This window comes from Sinocyclocheilus rhinocerous, unplaced genomic scaffold, assembly GCF_001515625.1.
Source record: "Sinocyclocheilus rhinocerous isolate Xijiao unplaced genomic scaffold, SAMN03320098_v1.1 scaffold285, whole genome shotgun sequence".
NCBI classification, from domain to species: Eukaryota; Metazoa; Chordata; class Actinopteri; order Cypriniformes; family Cyprinidae; genus Sinocyclocheilus; species Sinocyclocheilus rhinocerous.
This window is the reverse complement of record NW_015630288.1, coordinates 671,960-685,666: the sequence shown is the minus strand read 5'-3', so window position 1 is coordinate 685,666 and position 13,707 is coordinate 671,960. Positions and strand designations below refer to the sequence as shown.

The following is a 13,707-nucleotide window of genomic DNA, read 5'->3' as shown; positions in this document are numbered from 1 at the left end:
CTGACTGAACCCAGCAGAGGGGGTGCTCATCGAGGACTTACCCTAGAAAAAGAACAGAAACACACAGGTCCCGGGAAACACTGCAAAGAAAGCTAGCAGAAGGATTATACACACAACCACCAGCGCATTAAATACACACATATATAGAAATGGATCGTACTCACACACCATGGTTCCTTTTTTCATTGGAAAAACACTCGCAGTGCACGCCGATTGCCCCCTCGGAGACATCGCGTGCGTGCTCTTCGCCCAAACAAATAACGCATAGATCGTGTGTGTCATCAGATGTTAAACAACTCTCTAACCATTAGGCCATGACTAATGGTCCAGAAGGATGCAATACTAGGATTTGCAAAGTTAAGACATGACCATTGGACAGTGAAATGCTCATTGGGTCAGCAGGGTCAGAAAAAAACAGGTGTAGAAGAAAATATGCTTGTTAACTGCAAAATAATTAAGAATTAAGGTGAAGTAGGTGTGAAACCACCAGGAACCTTTTAGTCTCCATCAGCACCATTTTCCAGAATTGCAAATTACCTGGAGTCTCCAGAATTACAAGGTGTCAGGTTCTCAGAGACTTTTCTTGTGTAAAAAAATAAAAAATTCCTACAAAAATGACCCTCACTTAATAAGGATACCATGTTGAAGTGTTGTGAAATACATGAAGACTGATTTATAGGCTTTATAGACAGATAAGTTAAGAGTGGCTCTTGAAGCACCAGCATCACATTGTAACACTGTTTGAAGAATTTATCTTCCAGAATCTGGCAGTAAGTTTTGGGAGTTCATTTTTACTAAAAATGAACTCCCAAAACTTAGCGGGTATAAACTCTCAAAATACAGCAGGTCTGACAGTTAGACCCATGTCTCAACTTATATGCATATAATGAGTATTGCTACAGTACAGAAGAAGACTTTTGCATAAATGTAAAACCAGATCTTGTGTCCGGCAGGCGTATTTCTCACATCCTATGGTTGCTGCGGCCGTTATCATCCATTTAGCCGCAGATGGAACCAGCTACATTGACCAAGCCCAGTGTAACATCACAGTTCAGCTGATCGACACTAAAGAGTGCATCCACAGCTTAGGTGAGAACTTGTGACATTTTTTTTTTAAGGTAACTATTTGACTTTGTGATATTAGCAACTGCCTAAATTCTGATTACTGTCATATGTGTTCATTACTTCCCCTGAAATGTTTAGGCGACTGGCGTTTGAGCTGCCGCACCAATCCTCTGGTCATCCCAGTGAGTCATGACTTGAGCATGGCCTTCTACCACACCAAAGCCATTCTCCTCATGTTCCGCTCCGATCTCGTGGCCATCTCTGGCGTTGGCTTGCGTTCCTTCCAGTTCTTTGACCCAATCACCATCAGCGGCTGTCAGAGCAATGAAATATACAACCCCATGGGCCAGAGGTGAGCAGTTTGGCCTAGGTTTCCTGCTCCTTATGAGACATTACTCCATGCAGTTTATGATAGAGAGTAAAATAAAGAATTTTTGGAAATTTTTGGTTTTGTATGTTAAATAGGTTTTATGAAGAAACTAATTATCCTTGACCTTTAGAGTTACAAGAGTAATATAAACACATATACTGTAACATTCAAAACTCAAAACCTTTTCTCTAGTCCAAAAAGAGCATTCCCTGAAAATGTTTCTGATGTCACAAACACATTAATATATGACCTCCCAAATGTATATGCCTGTTAACTATGACTAAACAGTAGAAGAACTACCTTTAACCATAAAATGTGGTAAAGACTTTATGCAAATGTCAGTTTCTTACCCAATATTTTTTACCTGTTTTCCAGGTAATATATCCTTAAGCAAAAAACATTCAGTTGACAAGCTGAATAAAATAATTAGTGATCACAACATTTAGTGAGGGTTATGCTTAATACAAGAAGAAGAAAACATGGGAAAGGAAAATAAACATAATTCAAAGAAAAAACAAGTTTATTATTCTGCCCAACTGCCAAATACTTTTTTCCTGCTTTAACTATATTATACCTGACAACATTGTTGTTCAGCATCCACAAATGGCCAGTTTAATTGGTCAGAGAGGCTGGAAAATGGTCATGGACAACAAAATTATGAATTTTGTTTAACATTATCAGTGTATTTAATGTATACTGAAAAAAAAAAGTTTCATATCGGGGTCAGCATAGCTCATTAACATTTAAAGGAAAATGCTACAAAAACGGCTTGATCTGAAAAGAGCTGTTTTTGACAGGGTAAAAAATGTGTTTTTTACACTACCATTGAGAAATTTTAACCAAACTATGTTACAGACTTTTCATTAAGACCCTAAAGAATCATATTAACTTGTGGAAAATGGGCATCCTATGACCCCTTTAAGATTATCTGTTTTATATTATTTCCTGGTGTTTTAAAGGCCAGAACAGCACAGTGCTCTGTCCTTTTTTTTAATCTGTCTGTACCATATTTACAATCCATAAGGAGACTACAAAAACACACATAACTAGTAAAAAAAGACAAATAAATCCAGAAAAAATATACATATCACTACTGTCATAAATAAAACAATAGATTTTCACAAGCTCTGCATTAGTGCAGCGAGTTCATTTCTCGTGAACCACAATATATTACGGTTTGAACCATTACCTGGAAAGAAAATCCTTTACATCTGACTTCAAAATCATTTGTAAGTGATGCCAGAAATAAGCTATGCATTGTTTCCATTTTAAACTTAAACCAGTTAAAAAACACATGAACAAGGGCACTAGGACAAGTGCTGTGTTACACGCTCATCATGCTTACAATAATATATAATAACGTCCATCCATTTAAGAATGTGCAATAAACATAATTTGCTTGATTTATAGAATTAGGTAATTTTGAAACAGGGCTGAAAAAGCTGAAAATTATTTGTTTGCCATGAATTGCCCTTTGACTGCAAAGTGCCTGTTCTTATGCTGTATTGACAGCGGGTTGATTTGCTTCAGGTCCATAGTGCACTTTATCGAGTGGCTGATTTATTTTAGTAAAATAATGCTCAGCGGCATAAATGCTGAATATTCAGACCTTGCAAACTACTTATGTTTCTCTGGTATGAATACACAAATGTGATCTAATGCTGCTCCGGTCAGATCTTATGCAGTGGCCTTTGACCACTAACACCATATTTCCTGTAACACTGTCTGATACGAAACACCATGTCCCCTATCCCCACTGTTGTTAACAACAGTGGCCATTAGCATGGATTGGTTTTATGTGTCCCTCCATTTTTTCAGTAGCTTATACCACTAAAGCATCACTTTAATGTGTTTAGAGAGCTGTATTTGGCACTGGGCTTTGGCTAACTGGTTATTGAATGTACCATAAATGAAATTAATTTGCAAACTAATTAGAGGAATTTAGGCCAAATAATTACAATGGTAACTCAAAGGCACTGTTTTGAAATCTTACAGATGCCTACATATATATGGCAATATACTGTACTGAATACTAAAATCTAATACAGCATCATGTTTGTTTTTATTGGTGTCATTAAAAATCTTCAGTAGAAACATTAACCGACTGACTGACTGATTAATTGATTGATTAGGAACATATTTAAAAAAATAAAAATAAAAATAAAAGGACAATTAATCAGTCAGTGAGTCAGTCAGTCAGTCTGTCTGTCTGTCTCTCTGTGTGTGTGTGTGTGTGTGTGTGTGCTTTGATGTCTTGTACTTATAAAATGAAGATGCAAAATGATTATGAGTGAATCCTAACCATAAGCTGTTGAGGTAAATGGGTAGTCAAATGACTTAAATTCAACTTCAGGGATATAGGTGACATTTTATAGGTATGTATAAGGGAAACTGTGTATCCTATGTCCTGTAATTTTCTTGTATTACTGGCCTCCATGCATCTTCAATATTTACATTCACTAGTTTATTTTAAATGGTCATGTGATGTGACAAAATAATTTTTAAGGACAAATATTACATGTCTGTCAGTTAATACCAGCTCATTAAAACTTCATGCATAGTAAAAAAAAAAAAAATGTAAATATAGCATATCACAATTTTATGTTAACTATACTTAAACACATGGCTTAATACTGTGCGAGTAAAAAATGTGTAAGATTACATAAAACAACATTTTAGTGATTCCAGTTACTGGAGAGAAGCTTCGTTTCATGTTCTCCTGCTTTAAAAAATGTGTCTGAAACCTTAAACCATATTTCTTCATTTCTTGCTTACTGAAAGCCCCCACACCTCATGTTTGCCCCTCTGACCAGATCTGCCAGGATTCTACTTGGTCAGCTAAGAGTTGAAAAATGCCAATTCTGCATTTACAAACTGACTCCAGTAGAGATTTATTTTTCCTTCCCACTGGCTTTTTTTCTCTTTCTGAGGATAGTATTTAGCTCTCAATTTGTCCAGCATTGTTCATCTGGCCACATGAATTACTCTTTATGTAACAAAGAGCAGTGTAGACATCAGACACCAAAACTCCCCCACAATCCTCTCAATTTTCTAACAAACATTTTTTTTCCCCTTGTGAAAGATAGATATTGACTTTTATAAAAAAAAATGTAAAAAAGCACTGAAGTGAAATGTAAGTGTATGAAAGCATCTGAAAGAATCTGGTTAAACAAATCTGTTACAGTAAATGTGCTAAATATCTGTGGTTTCATGAATAGGTACCAAAGCTGTTTTTTTTATAAAGCTGACCTGTTTTATTCCAGTAAGTAAAATAAATGTCCCCTTCAGGGTTTCCAGAGCTCAAGGTTAGCCAATTTATGTCTCATTGATTTAAATTGAAGTTCAACCACTGACTCGGTGTCTATGTTTTATGATAATATGTTATTAATCTGCCTTTTCTATTAGAATAACAAACAAAAAAAATCATGTCATCTTGGAGGTTTGCTGATAACCTCTGAATTAATGTGTTAATTGCAATAATAAATACAATGTTGTCACGTATCACCTTCTCACTTTCTCTCAATCTTTCTGTTTTCAGTTGTGTTCATTACTCCTGTGAAGCCATTGATTGCCAAGAGCCCCTGATCCGGAATGCAGAGGTGCAGTGCAGCGACAGTGGCTACTTTAACGGAGCGCGCTGCACTGTCACGTGCAACAGCGGCTATGTCCTACAAATCCACCGGGACGATGACATCATCAAGAGCCAGGTATTCACCAATATGGGCAGACAAAACGAGAAAGATTATGTTGGATCTAAAGCTGGTCGTTCACCGAATAAGAACCACTGTGCCATTCGTATCGCAGGTAGAACAATGCAAGGGGGCCGTACATCAGTAGTATTGTAATATTATTTATATATAATTAAAAAGGTATTAATAAATAATATTTGTATATTTTCATTTTCATTTTATTAAGTTTAATTTTAGTTGCAGTTATTTTGCTTTGTGCTATTTTTGTAGCTATTTGTTTATATACTGTATATCTGCGAGTTTTAGGCACTTGCAATCCGTATACAGCACCTGCCACTGTATTTCAATCACTAAAACAGCAGGACATTCTAAAATGCTTAACGTGAAAAATGCATAATGTGCCATAGAGTGATTAAAAGATCAAACTCAATATACACCTCATAGATGATGCATAATATATACAGGCAAGCAGAATATGAACGCAACATGTTAAATAGCATGCAAATAATTTCCTTTAGAATGGTTTGGGAAAGTGCTGGATGTGGAACTTTGCCCAATGCATTCATAATCTAGGTTCTTGTACATAGTATGTTTTGTTAATAGATTGTATTCTGAATTTGGTCCTATGTATCACTGACTTAAAGTATTAAGCATTTCCTTTATAATAGTTTTCTATGGGAAAGCTCTTAATGTGCAGTTTAACATGTTGTTGTTGTTCATATTCTGGGTGTATCTGTTTGCATGGTGTATACTGAATTTATTACTGTCTTAGTACAAACCTGGTAAGAATAACCGGAAAAAAATATTCTTACTGTGTGCTCCATTGACTTCACTCCTGTTGGCTACTTGTTGCATTTGCATGAAGTTAAACATGCCCAGACAGGATAATTTGCATAATAAACTTAATAGTAAAATCTGTTTAAATGAGCTGAGAGTTCTACACTCTTATTGCAATTGTGTAGAGATTCCAATTGAATTCCAATTCTGCAGAAATCTCCATATGGTGATTCTGTGTCAACTTTTTCAACAAAGATTGCTAGCACTCATTCAAAGGGGTTGCCTTGCCACTGCAAACAACTGTCATTGTGAATGCAAGCTTATATTCCAAAGGAGCAAGGAACTTTGTGTTTCTCTTGATATTTCCCCTTTGGGTTTCATCAGTTGTCATTGCAGTGATGTAATAGTTTGATCAAACAGCGCCCAGAGCGATCCGATCATGCCCTCGCATTTGATCTCTTCATTCATCATCTCAATAGAATTTATGACGAGGCCATGCGATAGATATGTTAGAACAGCGTGTTTCTGTGGCATCAGCATGGGAGCAAGGACAATGGTGTCAAGTTGCATCTTGTTGAGCTTCATTAAAAAAGTGCACTCGCTTCAGTTGTGTCACGAGGCTTCCAGGAAATCTGCTTTAGATGGTGCTATCTTCAAAACGATCTGTTCCCTCCACTTGTGTGTGTGTGTGTGTGTCCTTGTTTGTTTTCATCATGCAAACACTATTCTCAGATGTTTAATGGATAACCAATGTGAAATCCAGTCAAACTGCTGCTCTTCTACTCGATTAAATGCATCTCATCTAATCAGTGGGTGAATTTTTTTTTTGCACACAATGTCTCAAAGGTGTGCAATATTGGGTACTGTTGATTTGTTTAAAGCTAGATACCTCAATAATAACATCTGGAATAATGGCACAGACATTTGCAGTCTGTGAGTATTGAGATCTGTTACTGCCACAGTAACACTAAAATGCTTGTTAAGTTGGTACAACTCCAGCTTGAAATGTGTTGGTCAAGTATTCACATCAGAATTTGCCTACTTACCTAGAGTATGGTTCGATCCTTAAAGGGATAGTTAATCAAAACATGTAAAGTTGTCATCACAAAATAAAGGTCCTTTATTGGCTTTGATGGTTCCATAAATAATCTTTAACATCCATGCAAGCTTTCCATTTTACAAAGGTTCTTTATAAAAAAAGTTGTTCAGATTATTAAAATGCTGTTCAGACTAAGAAAAAATTGCTTTTGTAAGAAAATACGTTTTTTGTTTTTTTTTGTCATTGCTACGAAAACATTATTACGATTTTATTTTTAAAAGTGGATGTCGTTGCAAACACCATAAGACTTACAATAGTCTTCGGAACACATATGAAGTTCCCCTTCGGGAACTCGAGCTGCGTCGGAAAACGCTAGGGGAACGCCTTCAGCGATACCAAGCTCTGAATCATATGTGTAATCAGTCGAATCGATGGGCGAGACATCAGAGGCGGGTGACGTCATGACCAGGAAGCTTTAAAAGCACATGATGTGCAGCCGGCGCTAGCTTTCTGTCATTCAGCAAAGCTCTCTGTGTGTGTCGGTCACGATTTATGTTCTGTGAGTCTTATTTATTGTTGTCTGTCCAAAAAAAATTGCACAAGCATTCAAAGTATAAGCTCCAGCAGAAAAAAAAAGAAAAAAGATGTCTAAACTAAAGACAAAAAAGGGCGAAAGCAGATCGAGTTACAGACTGTGTGTTCCTCCCTGCCCACGCTACATCACGAGCGGGGATACACACAGTTTGTGCGTGGTCTGCTTGGGAGCGGAGCACGCGGCATCGGCTCTCGAGAGGGCCGACTGTCCGCATTGTGAGCAGTTGCCACTGCATTTGCTTCGCTCCCGGAAGGCTCTCTTTGAGGAGGAAGCCTTCATTCCCTCCACCTGATCTGGTGGAGGGAATGGAGACGGGCGAGTCCCTATCTTCTTCTTCACCTGCCAGATCCACTGCCCGCTCGCTGGGATCGGAAGCCCGTTCTGCGGCTACTTCCCCCCGGAGAGTGGGCTCGGCGCTTCTCCTATCTTCCTCCGAGGAGGTTGATGTGGAGAGCGTCGAGGATTCGCCCCCTCAATCCCCACAATATGAGGAGCTAATGGAGGTAGTTACTCGTGCGGTTGCCAAGCTGAACATTGAGTGGCCCGCAGAGAAACAGACTGAACCGCAGAAAAGCAAACTCGATGAACGCTTTCTGCGGGCTAAGCCGCTCCCTCCACGCCGGAGCCTGCCGTTTTTTCCCGATCTCCACACCGAGGTGTCGAGATTGTGGAAGAAACCATTCTCGGCCCGTTTATTCGTCCCCGTCTCTGATTACTATGGACTATGTGGCGGGGTTGAGTGAATGCGGTTACAGAGCGATGCCCCGGGTAGAGCAGACGCTTGCGAGCTATCTGTCACCCGGCGCGTCATCGTCTCTGAAGGCTCCGGTCTTGCCCTCCAAGCCGCTGCGAACCACTTCAGCGCTGGTAGGCAAGGGGTACTCGGCAGCGGGTCAGGCTGGTGCGTGTCTGCACACTATGTCAGTGTTACAGGCGTACCAGGCCGACCTGCTAAAAGAGCTAGATGAAGGCGAGCAAGTTAAAGCAGATGATATCTTAGAACTAAGGAGAACCGCTGATTTAGCTCTTCGCGCCACCAAGGAGACCGCCCGTGCTATTGGGCGGTCCATGGCAGCGGAGAGGCATTTATGGTTGCTGACGTCTCGCCCATCGGTTCGACTGATTACACATATGATTCAGAGCTTGGTATCGCTGAAGGCGTTCCTCTAGAGTTTTCCGATGCAGCGTCTCGTTCCCTCGGGGAACCATGGTTACATACGTAACCTGGGACGATTTTTCTATATTATTTCCATTGCAAGTCCATGAAACCAAGACTTTTAGCATGAAAAAGTACAAACATATATGCAAAAGTAATTGTTTTTCATCTTGTAATTGAGTGGTTTAATCCAAGTCTTCTGGAGGAGACAGGGGTGTCATGCAGCATCTATGGGAGGGATGGTAAATTTGACATTGCTCTCTCTTCTGACTGCCATTATCAGTCTCCCTCAATTTATTTTTTCCTTTTATTGAAAGTCATAAAAACACTATCATGGAATTTTTCTTTTGCTATTAGAGCAAATGGGAATGCAAAAAATATATTTGTGGTACTCTCCCATTCACTGCTCTTCAAGTTAACCCAACTATGACAACTTCCACTGCTGAGCTGAGAAACCCGGAAATGTGAAAAAGGTCCATTATTTTTGAGGGGGCACAAGTAAAGAGTTCGTCATGTGTGTCATATGACACACGGCAGCCACGATAGCACTGTATAACTGATATAGGTTCTGTTTTATTTATTTTCTCCTTTTTATTCGAAATATTCCCAAACTATATCATGAAATATCTCGATTCTCAAATATGTGTAAGTTAATGCATTTTTCACCTTTATAGATTGTTAGTTGATCTATAATGGGCAATGGGCAAAGCCTAATAGTGTAATCTATATATGCATAAAAACCTGTCTTTTTACTTACCAGATATGGGTGTCATGCCATAAAATGTTTGTAATACAAGTGACTTTGTATTTAATGTGAATTTAATAAAAACATTGTAAGTTACTAATTATAACACTTTCATTGTACAGAAAGAAAGCAAAGAACACTTACATTATCAAGGAACATTTTCATTCAGTCTAGCCAGAGTTCAAGCACTTTCAATAACTCCCATTAAAATCACTGAAGCTGTTTACACTGTGAAATTAATATCTTACTTACATTCGTACGCACATCTGTACTTTGTTGTTTCTGATGAGAGAATTCGTCAGAGAGCAGATTGAACAAAACACTGGAGTTTCAGCAATGACTTATGATTGTTCATTGCATTCATAAGCTCAACAGAATCGTGTGTGATTGGTTATAATGCACAGCGCTGTAAAAACATGTCTGTTTCTGGTTCAGCGCCAGATTTGAATTTAGCAGCTGGTGATGTGATGCGCTGAAAGATCTATCAGTCTGTGTGCATTGAATTTATTTAATACACAAGTTTCACAATTTGAGTTGAATTACTGAAATAAATGAACTTTCCATGACATTCTAATTTATTGAGATGCACCTGTATATACTGTATGTATATATATATATATATATTATTCAGCTATTTTTTGCCTTTTGGAAGCTGCATTCAAAATCCACTTGGCTCAAAAATTTGAGGCGGAACGTGCCCCCTCAGTTTGAATGGGTATGATGCCTCTGGGAGGAGACACACTTTAATGTGATTAACTCAGTTATTTTAGACTTTTATTCACATGCAAGCACTAATCAATACACATAGAGTACATCAAATATGGTAAAGAGTAGCTCAACTGTACTTGCTTGATGCACAAGAACAAACCTCAAAGTCTGATGGGTTTGGAACGACGTGACAACCTAATTTTTTATTTTAGAGTGAATTAACCCTTTAATGTCAAAATATGTTTATTAGTGTTTGGTATAGTGATGCATTTAAACAAAAGCTTTGGTGTGTGTATTTTGGTAAGTCAGTGAGGCGGTGGATGTGTTTAATTAGGCACAGTAGCCCAAATGAGGTGAACCGCTCAGCTATAAATTTGTATTAAAGAAGGAAACTCACCATCCAAAAAAAAAATAAACATTTATTCATCTGTCTCCAGCCAAGCATTTATTGGCAGTAATATGCCAGTATGCCAGTAAGAGTCAGTAATTGAAACTGCTTGGCTACTAACCCCAACAGAAATGCATGTATTTATGTGTGTTAATCTGGTTAAATATGTGCTTTCCTAATGAGGAACTTAATTTTAGTTTCATTTTTAGTAATTCTGTTCTGTGTTAGTTTAGTTAGTTATCTATCATACTGGTTAAACTTTCAATAGTCAGCTTAAGACAATCTACTTAATGTCAACTAACTCTCATTAATTTGCAGCTACATGTCAACTAACTCTTATTAGAGTATTAGTAGGCTGTTAGGTTAGGGTTTGTCAGACTCTGTTTCGTGTTTTGTGTGCGTTTTGTTCACCACGTGCTCCATATTGTATTTCTATGCCCTTATTTGGTCTTCCTGTTCCTGTCCTGATTATTTAATGTGTTTCCAGATATTCCCTGTTGAGTTTATTGATCCCAGGTGTGTCCCATTAGATCCCTTATTATTTAAGCCGTGTGTGGTTCCATGTTTCCTCGTCCGGTATTGTGAATGTCTGTGGATGTCAACCTCTCCTGCTACGTGTGTTTTTCCTGGTTCCCTTGAAGTTATTAAAATCTCCTTATTTATGTACTCTTCGTCTCCTCGTTCCTCACGCCGCGCTCCAACACAGTAGCATCGTGACAGAATACCAGACCGTGACAGTAAGCGGTGCCCCTTCTCCCCGTGTTTGTTTTTCATTTTTGAAAAGTGTTTTTATTTTCCTATTCATTTCTCCCCGCCAAAAGGAAAGAAAGAGCGATGTTCATCGCCGTGGCCGTCGACCCGCTCACCTACGCGAGGGCATTCGTGCCGCTCGCCCTAACCAGCTCCCTCGATGAGGAGACCCTTGTGATTCTGTTCCGGCTCGGGGTCACTTACCATAAGTCTACGGAGCGCCCAGACACCACCAACCTCGACTGGAAGGAGGCGGTCATCCAGTGTCTGGAGAGCCCCCGATCCCGATCCGGAACCCCTCCGCCGGCCGTTCCACAGTCAAGCACGCCGGCCGCTCCAAAGTCAAGCCTGCAGGCTGCGGCATTCTCAAGCCCGCCGGCCGCTCCTCAGTCAAGCCCACCGGCCGTGGCTCACTCAAGCCCGCCGACCACGCCTTTCACCCCGAACCTAAAGGGGAATCTAAGGAGGAGAAGGTGGTCGGCTCCAGCCCCGGAGCTTGCTCCAGTGTCGGCTCCAGCCCCGGAGCTTACTCCAGTGTGGGCTCCTGTTCCCGAGTTTAGCCCAGAGAGGCATCATGACAGGGTTAGGGTTATTAGAATAAGTTGACATGTTCTTGCAAAGTTTGGGAACCACCAAAATGAAGTGTTAGCAGATATTAAGCAGACAGTCTGCTAATAATCTAACTTGAGATGTAGCTGCAAAGTTACTTATAGTTAGTAGAATGTCAAATTAAAATAAAGTGTTCATCATAACCCTGATACAGATGATTGGAATTTGATTTGTATTTGAACAGATACTGAACAGGAAATTTCTTACCTGATTCAAGCTTCCTTTACAAAGGGATGGCTATTATGCAATGTTTATAAAGCTGTTTTATTATTATTATTATTATTATTTGTTTTTCCGTTGGTGAGTTGTGTTCTGCTGCGCTCTGATGCACATGTACCTATAGGTCAGCAGTCACCTGGATATACCCGTGTGTTCTTCACAAGCCTGTAAATGACCTTGTCTGATGTGATAATTTATTGTAATTCTGCACTCACTCAGTTCAGTCACTTTCGGGAATTCTGTGCAGATATTCTAAACATATTGATTGAGTTTAGCATGTGGAAAGCATATGTTTTATACAGAGAAATACGAAAGTGAGTAATGGCTGGGTAAGAAGATATTGTTGTGGTGTATCAAATAGTCAAAGAAAAGGTTGAAGTATATGAGAGAGAAAGAATATCTGCCTGAGCTTATCAATAATGTGTGTATCTAATGTTATAGTCCTCCTTTATCAACCACATGCTTTATGCTGAAGGTATAAGCTCTGTTATACGAAAAAAAAGTGTGAACTTTGAAACAGTTTTCATTTAGAAATTGGTAGTAAATCTCACAAATAATTACAATGAAACATCAAGTAACAAATTGGATTAACATTACATTTACTCCGTTACATTTACTTGAGTAACTTTTTTGGAAAAATTGTACTTTTAAGAGTAGATTTAAAGATGGGAACTTTTACTTTAACTCGAGTACATTTCTAACGAAAAAACGGTACTTTTACTTCGCTACAGTGGGTGTCGTTCCTCTCGTTACTTTTTTTTTTTTTTTTACAATTTGTATGCTATACATGTTAAGGTTATCATACCGTCAAATTCTCATACCGGCCCATGCCTACTTACAACTAACTAGCAGATTATCTAACCGTCAGTGGGTTGTAAACAGATCGTACTAAAATGTGCATTGCACATACACTCTCAAAAAGGATGTTACATTTTAAGAAACACATAGTTTATTCCAAGCGCGCTGAACGATGCATGCACGATGCCCCATTCGAAAATGAATCACTCTTTTGAGTTGATTCTATTCAGGGCCTTGAACAAACAAGCCTGCAAAACAGCCTGAATTGGTTTGCAAATCACTTTGAATGATTTGTTCAGTTCCCTGCACGTACTGAATCGTCTGAAGCAGTTTCTTATTGAGAACGCGGAGAACATAAAGATCTACAGTCAGTTGAAGCCAAAGATCGACTGAAAAGTGAAATGTGTAGAGTAAAATGAAAGAAAAGTGTCGATAACGGCATTTCATTTATAGTAGATATGCTTAAAGGGGTCATATGATGCGATTTCAATTTTTCCTTTCTCTTTGGAGTGTTACAAGCTCTTGGTGCATAAAGAAGATCTGTAAAGTTGCAAAGACTAAAGTCTCAAATCCAAAGAGATATTCTTTATAAAAGTTAAGAATCAACCATGCCTACCTAAAACGGTTCGTTCTAACACACCCCCACATGTTTACGTCATGATGTGGGAAGATTTGCACAACACCTCCCAAATGTTCACGCAAAGAAAGAAGGCATAACTTTGATTCTCGCTGTAGTATTGATGCCGCCATGTCGAGACGCTGTGTGTTTCGTTGTGAAAGCAAAACTACTTTGTTTGGT

The 13,707-nt window shown here is 38.9% G+C and overlaps 1 protein-coding gene across 1 annotated transcript in view; it reads left to right on the top strand.

Annotated features, from left to right (window-relative positions):
- LOC107739977 (pappalysin-1-like) overlaps positions 1–13,707 on the top strand; it is a 154,651-nt gene that overhangs the window by 99,410 nt on the left and 41,534 nt on the right. The window contains exons 13-15 of the mRNA XM_016552243.1: positions 954–1,089; positions 1,204–1,417; positions 4,974–5,142. Coding sequence (XP_016407729.1) covers positions 954–1,089; positions 1,204–1,417; positions 4,974–5,142 — 519 coding nt within the window. The remainder of the gene's footprint in view (positions 1–953; positions 1,090–1,203; positions 1,418–4,973; positions 5,143–13,707) is intronic.